This window comes from Tenrec ecaudatus, chromosome 2, assembly GCF_050624435.1.
Source record: "Tenrec ecaudatus isolate mTenEca1 chromosome 2, mTenEca1.hap1, whole genome shotgun sequence".
NCBI classification, from domain to species: domain Eukaryota; kingdom Metazoa; phylum Chordata; class Mammalia; order Afrosoricida; family Tenrecidae; genus Tenrec; species Tenrec ecaudatus.
This window is the reverse complement of record NC_134531.1, coordinates 137,568,599-137,591,498: the sequence shown is the minus strand read 5'-3', so window position 1 is coordinate 137,591,498 and position 22,900 is coordinate 137,568,599. Positions and strand designations below refer to the sequence as shown.

At 40.6% G+C, this 22,900-nt stretch overlaps 1 protein-coding gene across 1 annotated transcript in view; it reads right to left on the bottom strand.

The window, feature by feature from the left end:
* The window catches only part of RAD50 (RAD50 double strand break repair protein), an 83,752-nt gene that overhangs the window by 22,602 nt on the left and 38,250 nt on the right, over window positions 1-22,900 (bottom strand). Inside the window, exons 15-21 of the mRNA XM_075541528.1 lie at window positions 22,448-22,574; window positions 21,867-22,060; window positions 15,606-15,716; window positions 15,080-15,172; window positions 14,891-15,004; window positions 10,925-11,052; window positions 6,468-6,692 (exon numbers count right to left, since the gene is read on the bottom strand). Coding sequence (XP_075397643.1) covers window positions 6,468-6,692; window positions 10,925-11,052; window positions 14,891-15,004; window positions 15,080-15,172; window positions 15,606-15,716; window positions 21,867-22,060; window positions 22,448-22,574 — 992 coding nt within the window. The remainder of the gene's footprint in view (window positions 1-6,467; window positions 6,693-10,924; window positions 11,053-14,890; window positions 15,005-15,079; window positions 15,173-15,605; window positions 15,717-21,866; window positions 22,061-22,447; window positions 22,575-22,900) is intronic.

Here is a 22,900-nt window from a genome sequence, read left to right as displayed (position 1 = left end):
TGCATATATAATCAATAAATTATACAACTTTGAGAACAAAAGAGAAAAATGTAAGAGCAGCAAGAGGAAAAAAAGGCAGTCACATACAATGGTGCTCAGGTAAGAACATGCTCAGATCTATCAGCAGATACCATAAAAGGAAGAGAGTGGAGTAACATCTCGTGAAAGAGGAAAGAAAACAAACAAACAAAAAAACCCCGCCAACACCCCCCCCCCTCTACCTTACCAAACTATCAAGATAGATGGTGAGGTAACTCTTCTAGGACAAAGAAAAACTCAAATTATATGCCGTAAGACACCCAAACCTGGGGAAATCATTGCCGACTGAGTATGGTGAGAAGACCAATATCCACCAAGCACAAGCATGAGACCACTATATAGCCCAACTCCACCCAGAAGTCAACACACTGATAACAATTACCAAGGTAACATAGCCTCAGATGGAAAGGAGGCAAGAACGAAGCACCCCACACAAACACAGCACAGTGACATGAAGGGAGATAGGAAAACACACAACACAAAAGATAAGAGGTGACAGCAATGAATCCACAGATAGTGATAACTCCGAATGTCAATGGCCTCAACTGATCCATTAAAAGAAAAAGGTTCACAGACTGGCTCAGAAAACATAACCCATCAGTTTGTTGCCTGCAAGAGAGACATCTTAAGCTTGCAGACAAAAATAGATTAAGACTAAAAGGCTGGTGGAAAATATTCCAAGCAAATGGCAATTTTAAAAAAGCAGTGGTTGCGATTCTAATTTCTGACAAAATTGACCTCAAGGTGTGACAGTTAAAGTTTATTGTGCCAATCTGGCTAATAAACACATGTGGTGTTAATTGAAGGGCGGAGAGATAAATGGCTCAGTGAGCCTCGCCTTTTGAGTTCTCGGGTCTCTTGCTTTCTGATGGTAGAACCAGGGTGCAGCTGCCTTAGCCAGTTTCCTGCTTCAGCTGGCAAGGCTCACTTCCTGCAAGACATCCTCAAGGAGATGCTTCATGGACCTACCGCAATGCAGCCCTGGGTGCTGGAGCAGCCATGTGGAGACTCCTGACAGTGCTGAGATGTTTACACATTCACTGACTTGGCTTTCCTCCTGTAGTTGGCGTCACAGTGTGTCTTTTGTGAGATGGAGGAGGACTTTATGGATTTGTGTCAGACATATGGGTTAATGTTGGACTTGTGGGCTTGAGAAGCACTGGATTGGGATGTTTTCTTGATGCACACTTAACCTCGATATAAAACTTTTTTTTAATTGTCAATATAAAACTCTTATACATGAGTTTCTGTGGATTTGTTTCTCTAAAGTACCCACACTAACACAAGGTGCAAACCATAACAAGAGACAAGGAGGGGCACTACATAATGCTCATAGGATCAGAAGACCAGGAACCAGTGAGCATAATAAATATATACACACCTAACGAGAAACCCGTGAAATTAGTCAAACTATTCAAAAAGAAATCACAGATTCAACAATCATAGTAGGTGACTTTAATACAGAGCTAAACACTACAATTAGGCAACTGAACCTGATAGACATTTATAGCACTTTCCATCCAAATGGGAAAAAGTTCACATTTTCTTCAATTGCACATGTCTCATTTTAAAAAATAGACCACATACTGGGGCACAAGTTGAGCTTGTGTAAATCCAAACACAGATTACTCAGACATCCCTCGGATCACCATGCCATAAAGCTGGAGATCAATAAAAGGACGACCAGAAAAATAAGGCATACAATTGGAGAATTAATAACAATCTTCTGTGACATGAATGGGTACAGGCCCAGATAAGAGAGGAGTTTAGGAAGTTTCTAGAAACTATGCCTATGGGATACAGCAAAAGCAGTTATCAGAGGTAGCTTGATAGCAGTAAGTGCATATGTGAAAAAGGAAGAGAGATTTATGACTGATACGCTATCACAAAACCTCCAGCAACTAGAACAGAGTCAACAGAACAACCCCTCCAATAGCATAAGAAAAGAAATAATAAAAATTAGGGCAGAGTTAAACCAGTGGGAAGATAAGAGAACAATGCAAAAAAAAAAAAACCAATGCAGCAAAAAGCTAGTTCTTTAAAAGTATCAACAGAATTGACAGACCACTGGCAAACCTAACCAAAGAAAGGAAGGAGCAAAAAACAATAGAGGGATGAAACAGGGGAAATCACAATGGACCTCAACAAGATTAAAAGTACAATCACAAAGTACTATGAAAGTCTATACTCCAATGAATTCAACAATGTTGCAATAGTTTATTGTGTCAGCCTGGCCGATAAACACAAGTAGGATTAATTGAAGGGTGGAGGGATAAATGGCTTGTGAGCCTCGCCTTGCTTGTTCTGTGCCTCAATTAAAGAGGTACACTACCTGTGGGATGCCTAGCCTGTGGACTGTGTTGCGGTAAGTTGAGGTCCCTTTAAGCCCACACGATTGGAATGTTCGTCTCTGGAGCTGGGGACCGACAGTTGGTGAGAGTTGGTGACTTGCCTTGCTGTTTGCTGCCTGGGTATATATAGCCCAGCTCTCTCTACAAAAAGGGACTGGCAAATGGCGGCTCTCAAGCCTTGAAGGACTGCTAATGTCTCACTGCTTTATAATTTAACTGTTAATTTCTTGTATTATCTATCTGTATATAATTGAACAGTTCATGTCTTGTATTATATATCTATCTTTACAAATATATTTATGTATAATTACTAGCAATCTGGTTTGTCTCTCTAGAGAACCTTGTCCAACACAAATGTGGAAGACATGGACAAATACATGGAAAAACAATCCCTTCCTAGATATCCCAGATAGAGGTCAAGAACCTCAACAGACCCATAGCAAAAGTGAAAATAGAGATGGGTATCAAGAAACTACCAAACAAAAAAAGCTCCTGGACCAGAAGGATTCACATGCGAATTCTATGAAAGCATTCAGGGAAGAGCTGACACTGATGCTTCAAAAATTATTCCATAGCACAGAAAAAGAATGGCAAACTCCAAAACTCATTCTACAAAGCCCGTATAACTTTGATACCCAAACAGGGCAAAGACTCCACAGGTATAAAGAACTACAGACCAATATCTCTAATGAACATAGATGCAAAAATCCTTAACAAAATACTAGCCAATAGAATACAAAAGTATATAAAACCTATCTAACATGATCAGGTAGGATTCATCCCAAGGATACAGGGATGGTTTAACATTCGAAAATCCATCAATATTACACACCACATTGCTAAGAAACAAGATAAGTGTCACATGATAATATCGATAGACACAGGAAAAGCATTTAACAACATCCAACACCCATTCCTAATTAAGATACAAGAAGATAGGAATGGAAAGAAAATTCCTCAATTTAATACAAGCTATCCATGAAAAGCCAACATCAATAGTCAATGCTTTGGATTCCCCCCCCCTTTTATTAAATCTTTTGTTTTGTTTCTGCTATTGTTGGTTTGCTTACTTATATAAGATAGGCATGGGAAGCAAGCTCAAGGAAAAAGCAACAGGACCAATGATTCTAGAGGGACTTGGGGGGAGGAGACAGGGAAAAGAAGAGGTGAGCAAACAATGCCACGCACAGGGCAACAACTAGGGAATTAAAATCAACAAGGAGGACATAGAGATCCTGGGGGTGTGGGAGCAATAGCAATCTAGCTGAGAGGAAGTACTAGGAGGCAGAAGTAGGGTGAGCATGATGGTGAGGCAGAAGGAAGGTAAAAGAAAACAGGAATGACCTAGGAAGCAAAGCTATCGAGATGTAAGCAGTGGTATGTCCATATGGAAATACATTAATCTATAGACATAGAAGTATTGGCCTATGTACATATATTTATATGGCAATACACTGAGGAAATAGATGGACTTCAGCCCTCTGCTCACACCGTCCTTCAATACAAGAACACTTTGTTCTAACAAACTGGCAATCTGAGATGCTCACCCTCCCAACCACAATCACTGAAGACAAATGGGTGCATAAGTAAATGTGAAGAAAGAAGATGGTGCTCGGATACCAAAAAATAAAGCATCTGGGGTCTTAAAGGCTTAAAGTTAAATAAGCAGCCATCTAGCAGAGAAACAACAAGCCCACATGGAAGAAGCACACCAGCTTGGGATCATGAGGTGTTGGTGAGATTGGGTAACAGGTATCAGAAGACGCCAAACAAACAAAAACCACATTGTTGAGAACGAGGGGGGTCAGAGCAGAGACCCAAAATCTATCTGTAGGCAATAGGCCATCCTCTCACGGATAGGTCACAAGGAAGGGGTGCAACATAGCACTGATGAAACACATTATTCCTCTGATTCCTTGAGGCTTCTTCACCCCACACTATGAAGATCCTACTCCTGCCTTTCACTGCGGGCTAGACTGGAGCATGTGCACAGGTATAGATTTAAGAGGTAAGAGCTCTCAACACAGAGAGTCCAGGAATAGGAACAGGAGTAGAGATACCAGGAGGGTAGGGGTTATGAAGGTGGGGAGAAGAGAGGAGGAAGGGGGAACTGATCGCAATGATCAACACATAATCACACAACCCCACCAGGGGAATGAACAACAGAAACCATGGGAGAAGTCGGTGTAAGATATGAAAATAATAATAATTTATAAAGTGTCAGGAAGGTGGGGGCAGGGAAGTGGAGCCGATACCGACTCAGTAGAAAGTAAATGTTTAGAAAATAATGATGGCAACATATGCACTAATATGCTTGATATAATTGATGTATGAGGTGTAAGAACCTCCAAAAAATTACCTTTTAATAAAATTTTAAAAAATTTTACATATGAGGATTTCTGTAAGTTTATGGAAAAAATTCCACTGTTTTTTAATTCCATTTCTCCATAAACTTTTTGAAGCTCCCTCATATATTGCTACTGGTATAAATTAGTGTGGCATCCAACCTGTGACTCAGACCATAGCTTGATGATGCCTCTTGGGAGATGTGGTCTTTTTATATGACAGAAACTGGGAACTTTCCTTTTTTTGTCTCTCTGCTCCTTTACCTTCCTGTTTGTTGGGACTCTGATGCCCTGACATGTTTCCACTGACCTTGAATCCATGAGATTCTGCACCCACTGACCCGGAATCTTCCTGCATCCCACCTCACCTTTCTTTTCTGTGTCATTGGCCTGCAACTACATGAGTCTGAAAGCGCTCTGGCTAGCATTAGACTCGTGGGCTTCAGTTGGAGTGGGCAGGGATGCCTTCATGATATAAGCCTACTTCTTGACTCAAAGCTCTTCTTACATATATATGGGTGTCGCTTGTTTTGTTTCTCTAGACAACCCTGCTAACACAATTAACTTAGGAAAATACTTTAAGATAAACCTTAACATTACTTTTCAAAATTAGCATAGGTTGCAACCCAGAAACTACTACTACTTATATACTCTAGAGCAGCGTTCTCAACCTGTAGGTCATGACCCCATGGGGGGTTGTCGAACGACCCTTTCACAGCGGTCACCTAAGACCATTGGAAAACACATATTTTTGATGGTCTTAGGAACCCAGACACCACTCCTGTCTCCAGGGAGATCTGCCTACATGCAAATACACCCACAGACGAGTACCCGACGTGAAGACTGTGACCCATCTTACACCATGCTTTAAGACCAAATTTCTTTATTTGTAATTAGAATATTTCACAAAATATAATAACATATTGTTTTTGTGATTCATCACTATGCTTTCATTAGGTTCAATTTGTAACAATGAAAATACATCCTGCATATCAGATGTTTACATTACGATTCATAACCGTAGCAAAACGACAGTTATGAAATGGCAGCAAAAATAATTTTATGGTTGAGGGTCCCTACAACATGAGGCACTGTATTAAAGGGTCACGGCATGAGGGAGATTGAAAACCACTGATCTAGAGTATTTCTTATACACTTGCTTCCTAATATATAGCAAAATGTTCTTAGAAGCAAGATTTACATTATTCAAGATATGGAAATAACATGTCCACGTATAAGAGAATGGCTGTATATATTGTGGCATATTCACACAGAATTTTGTACATCTATGTGTGAAATGAATGGATTATAGCTGCAAGCAACATGGATAAAACAAAAATGAAACCAAAGCAAATCCTGGAAGACAATACAGGGTATGATACCATTTTTTTCCTGAAAGCTCAAAGAACAACATACATATTATCTGGTAAAATTACTGTTTTTAAAAAGCAGAGAGCAAAACATCTGTCAGTGGTTGGGGAAGGGCGCTGTGATGCAGGAGAGCATCCTGGTGGGTGGCAGCTAGTGCTAATGGTAGGATTCTGGGGTTGGGGATGGAGGGAGGGATCATGCGTATGCCTTCAGTATTACGCCTTGTACTCAGCCAAGCATGTGTGTACATACAACTTCATACGTTTTGTCCACTCTTTAGTATATAGGAAATATATTTAAAAATAAGGGGGGGGGAAGATAATCACAGAAATGGAAACAAAATCCCCAGTTTAATACTTACTGGTCCAAGGTCTTATAGTAAATGTCCAGATCCTTGTTTGCAAGCTCTGTGGTTCTCATCACAATCATCATTTCCCTGTACTTTTCCTCGGCATCCAGAAAAAGAGGTCCTCGTAGCTCTTTTTTTAAACTAATAATTTCTGCTTCATAACCATTCTGTCGCCCTAATGCCACACCAAGATTTCTCTTAATACTTTCTATTTTTTCTTCTAACTTCTGATGTTCACTATAAAAGGGAAAAATGATAGATAAGGGCTACTTTTTAGCTTTGAACAAATGATAGCGGACAAGTCATGGATAGCTTTACATAAAAAAATACCATTCAGCATTCTCTTTAGCAATCAGCACATTAATAGACTCTCTGTTCTTTATTTGGAAGGATTCGGCACTTAAGGAAATTCTCTTCCTTCCAAATCTCAGCAGCACCCAGGTTTCTACACAGCTGGCTCGTATGTGCTGAAAAAGGAACCCTTCTAAGGAGCCCTGAGCAAGTCTGACGTTTAGACACAGTGACTGACAAACTAAAGAGCAGCAGCGCTGGGGAAGAATACTACAACTCCCCAAGCTTCTGACTGTACGCTGAGAACACAGGATTACCAACTTGGAGAAATCACTGAGTAAAAGGCTTGACGATTCTAATCACACTATTTGAAGACAAAATACAATTCTATCTGAATGAAACGAAATACGAATTTTATGGAGAATAGTTATTAAAAATTTGGACTCCTCTATGAAAACAAATTTCTGTACACAAGTTTAAAACTATAGTACTAGCCAAGCAGGAATGAAATACCTCAAAATTTATGATTATTTGGCAAATACTATAAGCAGATCTTACTGTATGCTTTAAAACTTCATTCACTCAACAACCACTTATTTTTTAAGCATCCTCTTAGGTGGCAGCCATTGCTTTTTACATTTATGGACATCTTTACAGAGTTGGTCTAATTACACGTTTTGTTCATGTATCTGTTGTGTCCTGGTTGAGAAAAGCTTGAAAAAGAATTGCTGTATAACAGTCCTCCCGTATCAATCATTTCACTTTCTACAGTTTCAGTTTCCTATGGTCCAAAAACAGTACAATGGAAAATTCCAGAAGTAAACACTCGTCAAGTGTGAAGCTGTGTGCAGTTCTGAGACCTATGATGGAATCTCAAGCTGCCCCCTTCACTCAACACCAACTGTTTGTTAGTCACTGGGTAGCCAGTGGGCTAAGCTATCGGCTCGCCTGTCCCAGTATGCAGTGCTGTGTTCAAGTTACCTGTATTTTACTTTAAAAGGGTTCAATGTTATAATTATTGTTACACTCTTATTACCTAAGATTTAGAAATTAAACTTTAAAGGCGCTCTGCTGTGCTGTGGGTAAGCACTGTGTGGTATCCCCAAGATCAGTGGTTCAAACTCACTCATTTCTCCAAGAGAAAAAGGTAAAGCTGTCTGTTCCTACAAAGATGTACTTTCGGAAACCCTACACAGCGTCAGAGTGGCTAGATGACAGTGGGGTTTCTCTTGATTTACATTCATGTATGTATAGGGGAAAAAACCCAACACAGTAAATAAAGGGTTCAGTACTATTCATGGTTTCAGGCATCCACCGAGGGTCTGGAACATATAGTCTATGGATGGGAGATGCACACACACACAACAATCTCTCTCCCTCTGTTTTTTAAAAGTAACTGACCTAGCACTGTTTACTGATGAGCAATCAGTTTCTCTATTGATTTGCAATATCCCGTAAGGTAGTTAGTTTATTGTGCCAACCTGGCCGATAAGCACATGTGGGGTTAATTGAAGGGCAGAGGGATAAATGGCTCGGTGATCTCCACCTTTTTAGTTCTCGGGTCTCTTGCTTTGTGATGGTAGGACGAGGGTGCAGATGCCTTAGCCAGTCCCCTGCTTCAGCTGGCAAGGCTCACTTCCTGCAAGACATCCCTGAGGAGAAGCCACATGGACATACCCCGACGCTGCCCTGGGAGCTGGAGTACCCATGTGGAGACCCCTGCCAGCGCTGAGATGCTTACACAGTCACTGACTCAGCCTTCCTCCTGCAGTCGGCATCATAGTGTGTGTTTTGTGAGATGGAGGAGGACTTTGTGGATTGGTGTTGGACATGTGGGTTAATGTTGGACTTGTGGGCTTGGGCAGCACTGGGTTGGGATGATTTCTTAATGTGCACTTAACCTTTATACAACACTGTCTCTTATATACATGAGTTTCTGTGGATTTGTTTCTCTAAAGTACCCAAACTGACACACCCTGTCACAAATGATACTTGAGTGCGGCTATAAGAGGACACCCCAGAACCAGCAGGAGGTGCTAAGGGGACCATGACAACTGAGTCAGCTACAGGAGAATTCTCCCTCTGGCTCCTGAGGGCATGGGAGTGCTCCATTTCAATAAGTGAGAAGAGACCACACACCCTCTAGCAGAAAATTTGTAGGGCAAAGTCATGGCACAACTTTTAGCCTAGGAATCTGAATTGGTACTAAATAATGGATCCCTGGGCCAATGCCTCTCTTAGCTCAGCCTATTGGACCCATCAGCACCTTGTGTCAACAGCCCCTTAAATCTTTGCTCCTCTGGGGTACTCTGCTGCTCCCCAGAGCTGGAGGGTCCTTAGAAGCAGTGTGGACCTGCATGTTTTACAAAACAGATCAGGCACAAGGTTTTAAACAGAAACCTCTTGTGTGGTTTTGTGTGTAGAGGGAGTTATGATTGTCTGACCTTCCTACTGGTGTACAGCAAGAACCTGGGCTTGTGAAGCTGTGATAAAGCCCACCATGCAACGCCGTGAAGGCTAGGATAGCTAGCAGGAGACATGGATAAGGGGACCAGTCTCAGAGGCTCTGTTGCTCGAGGCACTGCCCATTCTTTGCTCTTCAGGGCAAGGGTGCAGCGCTTCACAAACTTGTGTGACCTCATAGATTCATACCGGCTGCTGAGCCTTTTCATCATAGTCCAGCCTTTCCCCTGCTGGCGAAACTGCCTGAAGTTTATCCCCAACTCCACAGCCTCGGCAGCAAACCCAGCCTGAGACTGGAAGCCAACTAACGGAAGACTCCAGCACTCAAATTCTACTGCCACCCTGAACTTCTCACTTCCATCAGCATTTGACAGTACAGCTCAACATCTCAGTGCAGCTTTCTCACCAGCACAGCTGGCCCTTCTGGAACACAGGTGCTGCCATGGTCTCCTTTGAGAACCACACTACCAGCCACTTCTCCAAAATGCCACCACTGTTGCCACACTCCATCTCTAGGTGCCACTGGGCATCCTCGCCCACATGTGGCGGCTGGTGCTGTTCTCCAGCACGGCTTTGAGCTGTAGAGTTCGCCACAGTGGCCCAGCTCAGCCTATCCCTGTACTACCAGTCTTAAAGGGTATGAAAAACACTCATCTATCAACTACAGAAAGAAATGTAAAGATATCTAGTCCTGGTCTTTAGAAGCAAATAATAGAGGGTTCAGTTTCAACTAAAAGGTTTATACCTTTCCAATGTGTCACAGAGAACGTTAATATTACTAACATTACAATGTGAAAGAGTCAGGGTTTGGGAGCCAGGCTATCAAGGCTCACAGCCCAGGCCTTTCATCATGATTTTTTCCAGGGTCTTGGTATATAATGCATAAAAACCAAAGAGGGTGACATCAATGAGCTCTTCAGCTTTTACTGATTTCCTTGACAGGTGAAAGGGAGTTCAAGTAGCTACACTAAGAGTACTTACAACGAGGCAGGGTAAGTGTTTACTAGGTTTTATAACGGAACCTTTTACAAAAACCCAAGTGTTCTTTGATTCAGGTTTCTGGATAAAGTCAAGGCAAATGAGAAACCTTAAGGAATGACTGAATAAAATAAATGAGAGGCCTGTATTTAACCAGCTAAGTTGGTCTAATATCTATTAATATTTCGATAGTACAACCTTCTATAGCAGTCTAATGTCTTAGCATCAAGCAGGTAGAAAAAGCAGGCAGAAAACTTTCCTGTTGAATCTGGAAGGTATCAACTACAATAAGTACTGACAAAACCAGATGAAAGAAGGATCTGCCCAATTTTGCATAAAAATACTCAGTTCTGCCCATAACTATAGCTAGGATAAACTGGAATGGTTTTCCATCAACAAACTGCTCCACCAATAACTTCATGGGCAGTATTATAAACTGAACAAGCTCTACCTCAGGCAGGGTCAACGGGCACCTCTTCCGGATCGTCTGTGCCACTACCATATGAAGTAGACTAGAAGTCTGGCAACTGAGTATGTTTAAGTCTCAGTAACTAGTGTAGTCTTGACCACTGCAGTGTGACTGTCAATTCTGTATCATTTACTCAGTAATTCACTTCTGTGTGTATTCTGCCCACTCTCTGTAAGTATCAGGGGTACAAGGCTTACATTCTATCAGTCTTCACATTTCAGTAAGAAAAGACTTTTATTTAAACTAGTAACTAATTTTAAAAACATACTTTTTCATTTGCAAAACTTGCATTTGTCCCATTTCCTTCAGATGCTGTTTTCTTTCCTCTTCAACTTCTTTTAGTTCCTCGTTTCTTTTTCTTAAAGTAAGGTTATCCTGCAGCCATCTTTCTTGAATCTGAAGGTAAACGTTTAATTGGTTAACAAAAACCATCAAGTTCCTAAAGTGGGGTCCAAAACTCAAGTGTGTAAGCCATCAGGTGCCACTCTGCAATCGAGCTGCTGAGAACAAGTGCCGGTGACTTCATGCCAACCAAAGAGGAGAGGCAAACATCTGCTCCTGGGTCGTCCATGGCGACTTGTCTTTAGAGAAGTGGACCACATTCTCCTCCTGCAAAGTGGTGGACTCAGACCATTCAGCTAGTGGCCTAGGACTTAACCCCGCACCACCAGAATACCTGATGCAAAAAACAAAAACAAAACACCCCAAAACAAAACACCCAACCTACTGCCTATGAGTCCATTCTGATTCACAATGATCCTAATATGGTTTCCAAGAAGGAGCCAGCCTCATTGTTCTCCTAAGGAGCAGCTAGTGGGTTTGAATTGCTAAATCCAATGCTTACCTGCCAACTTCACCAGGCTCCTTAGAACGGCTGACAGGTGGTGCTAATTTCACCTTAGTTAGACTCATGCTACATTTAACAGAGAGAGAGGAAGCGAGTATGAAGTTCAGGCCCGGACAATCTGATCAGGGAGGGCCATCCCATCTGGCCAAGTGGGAAACTTCATAGAGCCCGGCTTTTCAACTTGTTTGTGACCCTGAGTTAAAATTAAAGATCTTCACATATACCTTTTAATATTTATTTACTTAGAAAGTATTAAAATATCTAATAAAAACACTGTTAGTAGTATGTTCAATATAAAACATACACACTCAAATTAAGTTTTTTAAAAATTGTAACTAGACAAAATTTATAGCTAGAAAATTATCACCTTTTGATCTAAAACACTACAAGAACAATACTCCTTTGTTTTCTCCTACATTTATCTCCCAATATGTGCCAAGACTTTCAGATACTGCAAGTATGTATCAGACATGATTTCTGCCTTGTAGGTGACAGATCAGCATATAAGGCAGGAAGAGTCTTGAAATTATCCATGTTCTTAGTGGTAGTTACATAATTGGGTGTCAACTTGTGACAAGGTGGAGTCTATCCTGTCAATCAGGTCACAGTTTGATGGCCTCATTTGGAGGTGCCAGGGAGATAAATAGATCATTGGAGGACAGATACACTCACTCCCTGAGACATTCTGGTTGACAAGCCACATGGAGACACACTAATGGAGACAGAGCCCTGGAGCTGGAGGAGCCACGTGGAGACCCAGCCAGCACTGAGATCCTTCCACCACCACTGGCCATACAAGACTTTCCACCGCTGGGCTGGGATCTTCCTGCATTCAGCATTATTTCATAGTTGTGTGAGTCTAAAGAGTAATGTATAGACTAGTATTGGACATATTGGCTAATATTGGACTTACGGACTTGATCTGGACTGGAAGTTTTCTTAATATACAATTACTCTTTTATATAAAGCTCTTTCCTATACACATGAGTGTGTATGAATTTTTTTCATTAGTCTACCTAGACTAACACACACTTCTTGACATTTTACTGGTCATTCTATATCAAAAAAATCAAACCTATAACCCAACTCATAGCGATCTCCTTTGGACAAAGTGGAGCTGCTCCCTGGGGTTCCTGAGGTTGTAAACTATTATGGAAGTAGGCAGCCTCATCTCTCTCCACAACAGAGTGGCTGGCGGTTTAAAACTGCTGATTTTGAGGTTACAGCTTAACAAGTAACCCATTATGTGCCAGCAGGACTTCTTGTCCATCCTGTAGAACTGAAATTTTAAAAATGAATGCTCTTGTCAAGTATTTTTCTTTCAACCAATATTTTATTGTAAATTAGGTTAGGGTATTTAGCCTTAAAAAGAGATCAAACCATGTAGCAGCAACAGCAACAACACAATTGTTCTCATGGATATTATAGTGACCACAGTTGTCATGAGCTAAACATTAGGGAAACCCACTGCCATTGAGTCAACTCCGACTCACAGCAGTCCTGCATAGTGCTCTGAGCCTGTAAACCTTTACAGAGGCAAACAGCTTCCTCTCTCTTCCAGGAAGTGGCTGGTGGCTTTGAAGTGCCGAGTTTGTTAGCAGTCCAATGTTACCTGACAGCGCCACCAGTGCTCTCATTCACAAGTGAATCTGGCGTGTGGGAGAGGGAAAACAAGCTTCCCACAGAACCAAACGCCTGCATGTGGAATACCAACACTCCTGAGAACCCATCCCAATGTCAGGAACAGAACTTCTCAGAGAGGAAGCTGGAACCTTCCCGCAGTAGCCCTTCTAGCTAAGTTCAGGGATGTGGGCCAAGGAAGGAGCTGAGGCCAGGTCTGTGGCAATATATGGTTGCCAAGGGAAATGACAGCCACCAGGGAGAAGAGAATTGGGAGTGAGCGTGGAGGGAAGTCAAGGACTTCTCTTAATATCTTAATGTGCTCAATGTTAACATTCAGCCTTGCCTACCTGTGCATCTCTATTTGGAGAGTGTTTTTAATGATTCCTGTAAATGATAATGAAAGTATTGCCCATCGTCACTACATAATTCTAAAACATTTCACTGTTCCAAAAAGAAAACTCCACTGAAAAAAAAGCAGAGCTCCACTCTGCACCAAGCAGATCTCTCAGCGGCCCTTTCAACAGTACACGCTCACTTCATGTCACATTTCTGCAATTCTCACAACAATTCACTTATTTCAGAATTTTTTTTTAAATTCAGTTATTGTAGACAATAGGGATTTGATGAATTTCACTACGCACTTTGTTACAGGGGTCTGGAACCAAATCCACAAGATCTTTATGATGTGCTTATATTTGAAATTCCTGGTACAAACAGCCACAGACTCTGAAGAATCTGGCTAATTAATCTCCAGAGACATTTTTAACCACCATTTAAAACCAAGTGATTAAGGTATTCAAATAGTACATTTTGTTTAAAGCAGAAGGGAAAAAGAATGTGCCTTGTAGAGGCATAGCCACATGCTTGCTTACCTAGGGCATGTTGATGACAGCTTCTCAATGTGACTTAAACAATATGTGGAAACTCATTTCCTTAAAAGGGGAAATGGCATAGGAGGCAACTGAAAAATCACTTAAAATATAAATATTTCCCCCTCTTATTTTTTATGAATTATCCTACATAAAGATATGCTTGTGTGAGAAATGACTCAGACAGTTAGGATATTAACTGCCACATAGTTTGAAAAAATGAAAAAAGTAATCAAACAAACTATGTGGAGTCTACACAAAATGGAACATTTCATAATCATTAAAAAGAATGTGGTAGATCTATAAATTGATATGAAAAGATGAAACTGATTTAAGTATAAAAGGCAAAATGTAGCATAAGAGGAATGGCGATAGCTCATCTGAAAATGTAAATTTGAAATAAAAAATGAATCTATCAATCCATCTAAATACATGCATGTATCCATCTTTAAGTACAAATAAGAATTGTTTAATGTTTGTTACCAAACTTATTTGGCCCACAACTCTCTTTTCAGAAGAAGAAAAAGCAGATTAGGTTCACTTTGGCAACGAACAATTTGTACTAGAGTTCATAATCTAGGGTACGTCTAGCCACCTCCCAGGGGATTATATCTCATTTTGGAAAACACTGTCTTAAAGTAATGATATTTAGGAATAAGATTAGGAATTGGGAGCAGAGGAAGTCTTTAAATTTTGTGGCTTTTAGCTTTTACGAAGTAGGTTTTGTACTAAAAAGTAAAAAGAAAAATAAAGAAGAAAAGCATATGCTATTGGAAGTAATTTTCCCTACTAGTGCATTTCTACTCAACAGATCTCCTTACTAAAAATAGAAGTAAAAAGTAAAGAATGTTACTGGGATAAGTGATACTGTAAACCACTAGCAGAAAAATCTTACCTTCTGTGTATCAATATCTTGTCTCATGACTCCCATTTCTTTATTTATCTGTTCTTTATGTTTCTCACACTCACTTAGTTGAGTTATTACTTTATTAAGCTCCATTTCTTTTTGCTACAAAAAGAGAAAATTCCTTCAGCATGTTAAGTAAAAATATAATCAAATAAATAATTTTAAGTTTTAAATTACCTTTTTGTAGTCTTCTTTCCCATCTTGAATGTAATTCTCAATGTCTTTCACAAAGCCATGGATGTTTCTAATCTTTTCTTTGATATCATTCAGCTGTGAAAAAATATTTATTAAAATGTACAGTGGGACCAGGGCATTTAAGGTTTTCCCCAGGGAAATGCATCTTCCATTCAGGTAGGAATGAAGGTAGAAATGAAGAAAGCCTTTCTGAGACAGCACAGGGGCCACTGAGTTAGAAGAGTCTGGAGCTTCAGCTTTTACCACAGCCAATGCCTGTGATCTCAGGCAAGTGTATGGAATCAGATTAAATAATCTCAGTTCTTCTACTTGAAGCCAAAAAGCAAAACACTTTTAATTCTTATTCAAATGCCAAATTATATTGAAAATCTTAAACATTACTTTAAGATGCTATCTAAAAAAAAGATGCTATTTAATTTAATGTGAAATAAGCATCTAACAGTGCTATAAACATAAGTTAGTAAGTTTAATATATATTTGATAAGCTAATATATAAGTGAAATCTTACTTTATCCTGTGCAATTTTGCTGTTTGTGTGTTTTTTGTGGATTAATTCTTCTTTTTCCTGTTGAAACTTTTCCAATGTTGTTTCCAAAGGGCTTACTTGCTCTTTAGCATCCTAAAAATATTAAAAGTCTTTTATATCATTCCATTATTTTATTTTAGGCATCCAACTCTACAGCCATAATTAAATGTGCCAGGCTTTAAAAATCAACGCATATGCTTCTTCTTTCAACAACCTCATGGGGAAGATACCATTATTGTCACTACTACATTTTAGATGATCAAGCAGGCAGAGAATGACTTGTCCAGGGTCACGACAGCCGCTAAAGAAGAGAACCAAGACTCCCATCCAGGTCCAGTTCCGAGTCTATTTTCTTTACCACCATCCTACCCTGCCTCAGAGGATCAATTCTTAATCTAGGACACCTGCTTCTGATTATATTAGCACATGGGCTTCACGAATATGTTTTTCTGAGTTTGTAGGGACCCACATCAGCTCTGTGTGATCAAGAACAGAAGAGTACATTCAGTCCAGGTCTCTTTCAGATGGGAAAATACTTGTTTTTAGTTCAGGCTGCTAAGTCTCTGTGGTTATCTTGTAGAAATAAGAGTATACTGGTACACTGATGCTGGCGTGTTCACATCTATTCTGGAAGGACAGGGTTTGAAATAACAAACTGCCTCATGAACCAGAACAAACCAAACACCCTCGACCATTAAGACCTCACAGCAACTTTACAGAGGGTTTCTAGGATGGTCCATCCTTCCGGCAGCAGATAAACTCACGTCCAGCACAGTGGCTGTTGAGTTTGAACTGCCCACCTTGTGGTTGTCAGCCCAACACCTAACTCACAGTGCCACCAGCACTCTTTTTACTAACCCAAGGTCCCTATTATCTGGCCTTGTAATATATGGACAGCCTAGTTACATGGCAAGCAGTTTAAAATAATAATCTTCAAATACTTTAAGATCCTCAAGTATCTACCAAATCTATAAAGGTAGATATAATTATATTTAGTATTACTTCAATGTAAATGTATTTTTTCAAAGCAGGAAGTGACATGCTATGAAGGGAAGTCAAAATATCTTAGGTGCCAGAGGCAGACTTGAAAATGAATCTGTCTCTTATTAGCTATAGAAACTCAGGCATGGGACAGTTACTTTGCCCATTTGAGTTCTGAGATACTGAATGATTTAATGTTAATGGTTTCATGAACAGTAAAAAACTATAGAAAGTAGTATTACTTCATATCATACTCTAAGCCACTGATTATTTATATCTAAAATATTTAATAAATAAATATTGAAAGTGATTATTCAAAGATGCTTAGTAACATTTAGCACTTACTCAATGAGCATGTGTAATTATGTATAAATATGTATAATTATGAAATCCTAGATAAGATCGTTGTTTCTAAAATTGTTCATCAATTTCAGTGGCTGAATCTTACATTTGATTAACTAGATAAGGGTTGGCAGACAGATTCCACTCCATGTTGGAACTTGGTACCTGCTCACTTTATTGGGAAGGATTCTAAGACTAGGTCTCAAATTAAATGGAAAGAGTGCTATGTGCTATGGGGAGAGCACTGGAGACATAGTGCAGGAATTGTTCTCAGTCTGAGTCTCACTGTCTCCCCACACCAGGGGGAAACATGTAGGGAGGGCAACAGGGCAGCAAGGGGAGCACAGTCACAAAGTCCTCGAGGAGTCCCAAAAATGGACTTCAGACTCAAGGGTAGTGCTTGGTACCTCATCAGACCTGATTGGAAAGCATACATAAAGGGATGAGGGAGCGGAGAGGGAAATTAAAAGGAAAGCATACATAAAGGTCAGCAGACAGACCTGGAACTTATTGGTTGTTTTTTTTTTTAAGTTTATCTATATCCCCCCCAACTATCATGATCCTATTTCTACCTTGCAAATCTCGTGAGACCAGAGGATACACAGCGGTACAGGTGGCAACTGGAAACACAGGGAATCTAGGAGAGATGAACTCCTCAGGACCAGTGGTGAGAGTGGCGATACCGGAGGGAAGTAGGGGTTAGAAAGGGGAAATCGATCACAAAGATCTACATATATAACCTCCTCCCTGGGAGATGGGCAACAGAAAGTGGGTGAAGGGAGATGCCGGGCAGTGTAAGATAAGACAAAATAATAATTTACAAATTATCAAGGGTTCATGAGGGAGGGGGGAGCGGGCAGGGAGGAGGAGGGGAAAAAAAGAAATGAGCTGATTCCAGTAACCCAAGCAGAAAGTGAGTTTTGAGAATGATGAGGGCAATGAATGTATCAGTGTGCTTTACACAACTAATGTATGTGTGGATTGTGATAAGAGCTGTATGAACCCCAATAACCTATATATAAATAACACACATATAACACATATATAGATACATATATATAACATATATAAAACATTATATAAAACATTTTATATATATAAAGAAACCCAGCTGCTGGAAGCTATGAAGTCCAGTCCACTGTGCTACAGAGAGGGCATCTGAGAGAGGATCAAACCAACAGGAGCAGTCTATGGATTTAGCTTTTGTAAACTTAGGCATTTGGAGGCCACATATGCAGGTCGCTGTTGTCTTCTTCTCTACTGTATGTTTTGGTGGTTTTTTTTTTCACTAAATGTAAAAAAGGATATTTAAAGACAAAAAAAGCCTATCTATATAATAGGTAAGATAAACAATCCCAAGAAGAAAACAATGGGACAGACATGGGAGAACATGGGAGGTGGAGGTGGGGGAAAGGGAGGGGGAGCCAACAAACTCAGGGACAAGGGAAAAACAAGAGATCTAAAATCAATGGCAAGGAGGGTGCAGAATGCCTGGTGGCAAGTGTGATGTAGCCAAGAGGAATTACTGAGAGCCGAATGAACACCAAATATGATAGTGGGAGAGGAGGAAAGTAAAGGAAATAGAGGAAAGAATTAAGAGTCAAAAGACATTTATAAAGGTATAAATATAGGCATGTACATATGTAAATATATCTATATATAATGATAAGGATATAGATCTATATACATATATTTATACATTAAGTATTAAGGTAGCAGACAGACATAGGGCCTCTACTCAAGTACTCCCTCAACATAAGAATACTTTGTTTTAATAATCTGGCATTCTCTGATGCTCACCATTCTGACATGATTGCTGAAGTCAAAATGGGTGCATAAGTGAATGTGGTGAAGAAAGCTGATGGTGCCTGGCTATTAGAAGATACAGAGTCTGGGGTCTTAAAGGCGTTAAGTTAAAGAAGCAGCCATTTGCCTGTGTGATCATAAAGTGCTGACAAGATCAAATATCAGAAGACCCAAAACAAACACTCCTATCGATGAGAACAAGGTGGGCCTGAGTGGAGACCCCAAACCCATCTGCAGACAATTAGACATCCCCTCACAGAAAGGTCACAAGGAAGGGACGAGTCAGTCAAGGAGTAGTACAGCACCAACGAAACACACAATATTCCTCTAGTTCTTTAATGCTTCCCATCCCCTCACCCCTATCATGATCCCAGTACGACCTTACAATCCTGGCTAGACTAGAACAGGCATACTGGTACAGATAAGAGCTCTCAACACATGGAATCCTGGACAGAGAAACCCCGTAGGTCCAGTAATGGGAGTAGCCATACCCTGGGGTAAGGGGAAAGTAAAGGGAGAAAGGGAAATTGATCGCAATGATTGACATATAGGCCCCCCACCCCACCCCGAGGGAGTGAAGGGAGACAGTAGACGAGGTAAGATATGAAAATAGTAATAATTTATAATTTATCAAGGGTTCACCAAGGTGCGTGTGGGGGAGGGAGGGATAAAAAGAGGAGTTGACCTAAGGGCCAGCAAATGATCCCTGAACTAACTACAAGCTTTTCTCTTGTGAACTGTTTTGTTCTGTTCTTTGTCAGTGGTTTGTTTTTGTTATTTTGTTGTCTGGTTGTATACTGTTGCTTTGTTTTCCTCTGTCTAGTTTTCGTGCATGTTAGTGACTTCACAGGTCTGTCTGAATAGGACAGGCTGGATGAACTATCTGGAGGAAAAACAACGGGACCGACAGTTCCGGGGGGACTTGGGGTGGGGGGGGTAGAGGGGGGTAAGGAAGTGGTGTTAACAAACCCAGGGACAAGGGAAAAACATGGGACCCCAAATGGTAGAGAAGGGGGAGTGGCAGGACTGGTGGGAAATGATCAAGGGTAAGGTTGCTTAGAGAAGAGGTATACTCTAGCCCAGGTGGCGATGAAGCATGGTAGTAGGGCAGGAGGAAAGTCAAGGGAGATGGAGGAAAGAGCTAGGAGTCAAAGGGCATTGATGGAGGTCTAGACAAAGACATGTACATGCAAATATATATAGGAGGATGGGGAAATAGATCTATGTGTCTGTATTTATAGGTCAAGTATTAAGGTGGCGGAAGGACCTTGGGCCTCTACTCAAACACTCCCTCTATGCATGAATACCTTCTTTTATTAAATTGGAACTCTATGATGCTCACTCTCCCGACACAACGGCTGGAGCCAAAGTGGGTGAACAAGTAAATGTGGTGAAGAAAGCTGATGGTGCCCGGCTATCAAAAGAGATAGTGACTGGGGTCTTAAAGGCTTGAAGATAAACAAGCGGCCATCTAGCTCAGAAGCAACAAAGTCCACATGGAAGAACACACCAGCCTGTGTGATCGAGTGGTCCCAAAGGGATCAGTTACCAGGCATCAAAGAACAAAAAATCATATCATTGACTGCACACCTCCATGATAGGATCGCTGAAGACAAATGGGTGCATAAGCAAATGTGGTGAAGAAAGCTGATGGTGCCCGGCTATCAAAAGAGATAGTGTCTGGGGTCTTAAAGGCTTGAAGGTGAACAAGCGGCCATCTAGCTCAGAAGCAAATAAGCCCACATGGAAGAAGCACACCGGCCAGTGCGATCACGAGGTGCCCAAGGGACCAGGTATAAGGCATCATGCAAAAAAAAAAAAAAGATATAAGTGTGTGTATGTATGTGTATATATGTGTATATGTATATATGTATGTGTATATATGTATATATAGCATATTAAATGAAGGGGGAAGTGCAGAGTGGAGACCCAAGGCCCAAGTGTCGGCCAATGGAGATCCCCTCATAGAGGGGTTTAGGAGAGGAGATGGGTTAATTAGGATGTGAGGTAGTATCGATGAAGAACACAGCTTTCCCCAGATCCTGGATGCTTCCTCCCCCCAACTACCATGATCCGAATTCTACCTTGCAGGGCTGGATAGGACAGAGGCTGTACACTGGTGCATATGAGAGTTGGAGGTACAGGGAATCCAGGGTGGATGATACCTTCAGGACCAAGGGTGTGAGGGACGATGCTGGGAGAGTGGAGGGTGAGTGGGTTGGAAAGGGGGAACTGATTTCAAGGATCCACATGTGACCTCCTCCCTGGGAGAGGGACAGCAGAGAAGGGGGGGAGACTCCGGATAGGGCAAGATATGACAAAATAACGATGTATAAATTACCAAGGGCATATGAGGGAGGGGGGAATGGGGAGGGAGGGGGAAAAAAAAAAGAGGACCTGATGCAAGGGGCTTAAGTGGAGAGCAAATGCCTTGAGAATGATTGGGGCAGGGAATGTATGGGTGTGCTTTATACAATTGATGTATGTATATGTATGGATTGTGGTAAGAGTTGTATGAGTCCCTAATAAAATGTAAAAGAAGAAAAGAGAAAAAAATGATTAGGGCAAAGACTGTACAGATGTGCTTTATACAATTGATGTATGTATATGTATGAACTGTGAAAAGAATTGTATCAGCCCCAATAAATTGTTAAAAAAAAAAAAAAGAGGAGCTGAAAACAGGCTCAAGGAGAAAGAATGTTTTGAAAATGATGGCAATATTCGTACAAATGTGCTTGATATAATTGATGTATGGATTGTTATGAATTGTAAAAGTTGTAAAAAAAATTTTAAGTGCTATGATTGAGAGGCAAAGTCTACCACATATAAAAATTCCAATATAAATAAGAATCCTATTGTGCTGCCAACCTAAACCTGACCACCCCAAACAACACACATTCACCCTTACTCGGGTAAGTATTTCTTCCACATCATGGTCAAGGCCCTTCTACCAGAAAATTTCACCCATTACTACAGGTTCTTTCATCAGGAGCCACATAAAATGTCATTACACAATTCTCACTCCACAAAATGACCATAGTGCTAGTCATTAAATAAAGAGCATTTCATATATCTGAACCAATGCAAACAACAAACACGTATGAATACCCTTACTTTTATCTCTCTGTGTAAGGACTGAACTTCAGTGGATAATTCCACAGTCTGCTCCTCCAGCTGCTGGCGACGCTGTAGGTTGGTGGATATCTGAAGTTTCTCTGATTTCAGTTCATTTGCTGTACTTTTGAGGTGTTGAATCTGTTCCTGCTGGTCTTGAATAAGCTTACGATTCAATTCAATCTTACTGGAAACTGCACAAAAACAATAATGTAAGGATACAGAGTATGCCGTGAGTAGCATCCTTCCAGGTTTCATAGGTCTATAGACTCCACAAAGGCCAAGTTTTTGCGGGTTCCACTCAACACAACTGAAGTGCAATAAAACCACTGAGCCTCCCAACCTGCCTGCTATCCCACTCGGCCCCTCCTGGTATAGGCACTCAAAGAGTAGGTATGGTTGAGCAAGAGTACTGCCCACCTGATGCTCTCCCATCAACATAGACAAGTAATGCTTCTGAGAAGAGTGAAGGTATTGTACAAAAACATTCCTTGCTCATGTCATAGGCATAAAATATACAGAAAGTATATACTAGAAACACTGAAGTCTTGATGAGTATATGATGAAACGGACTCTATTACCTGTGTCTACTTTGTGTTGCCTTTCTTGTTTTTCCTGGTTTACTTGTTGAACAGTTCGGTCTAAGTCTATTCCTTGTAGCTTAGCTGCTTGTTGTGCAATCTTTCTCTCAACATCTTTAAGCTCCATCTTAAGAAAATAACAAAGTTATTTCATGTACACTATCATCATTGAGATTTTTATGAAGATTTCTATTATGAATTATTTTTTAATCTGAAATTATAAGTTTCCAGATATAAATTTGGGGAAATTTATCAAGATAAAAATAAAATAATGGAAGGGAGACATCAGACAGTGTTAAAGACATGACAAAATAATAATAATTTATAAATTATCAAGGGTTCGTTAGGGAGGGGTGCGGGGTAAAACTGAGAAGCTGATACAAAGGGCTCAAATAGAAAGAAAATGTTTTGAGAATGACGATGGCAATGGACAAATGTGCTTGACACAATGTA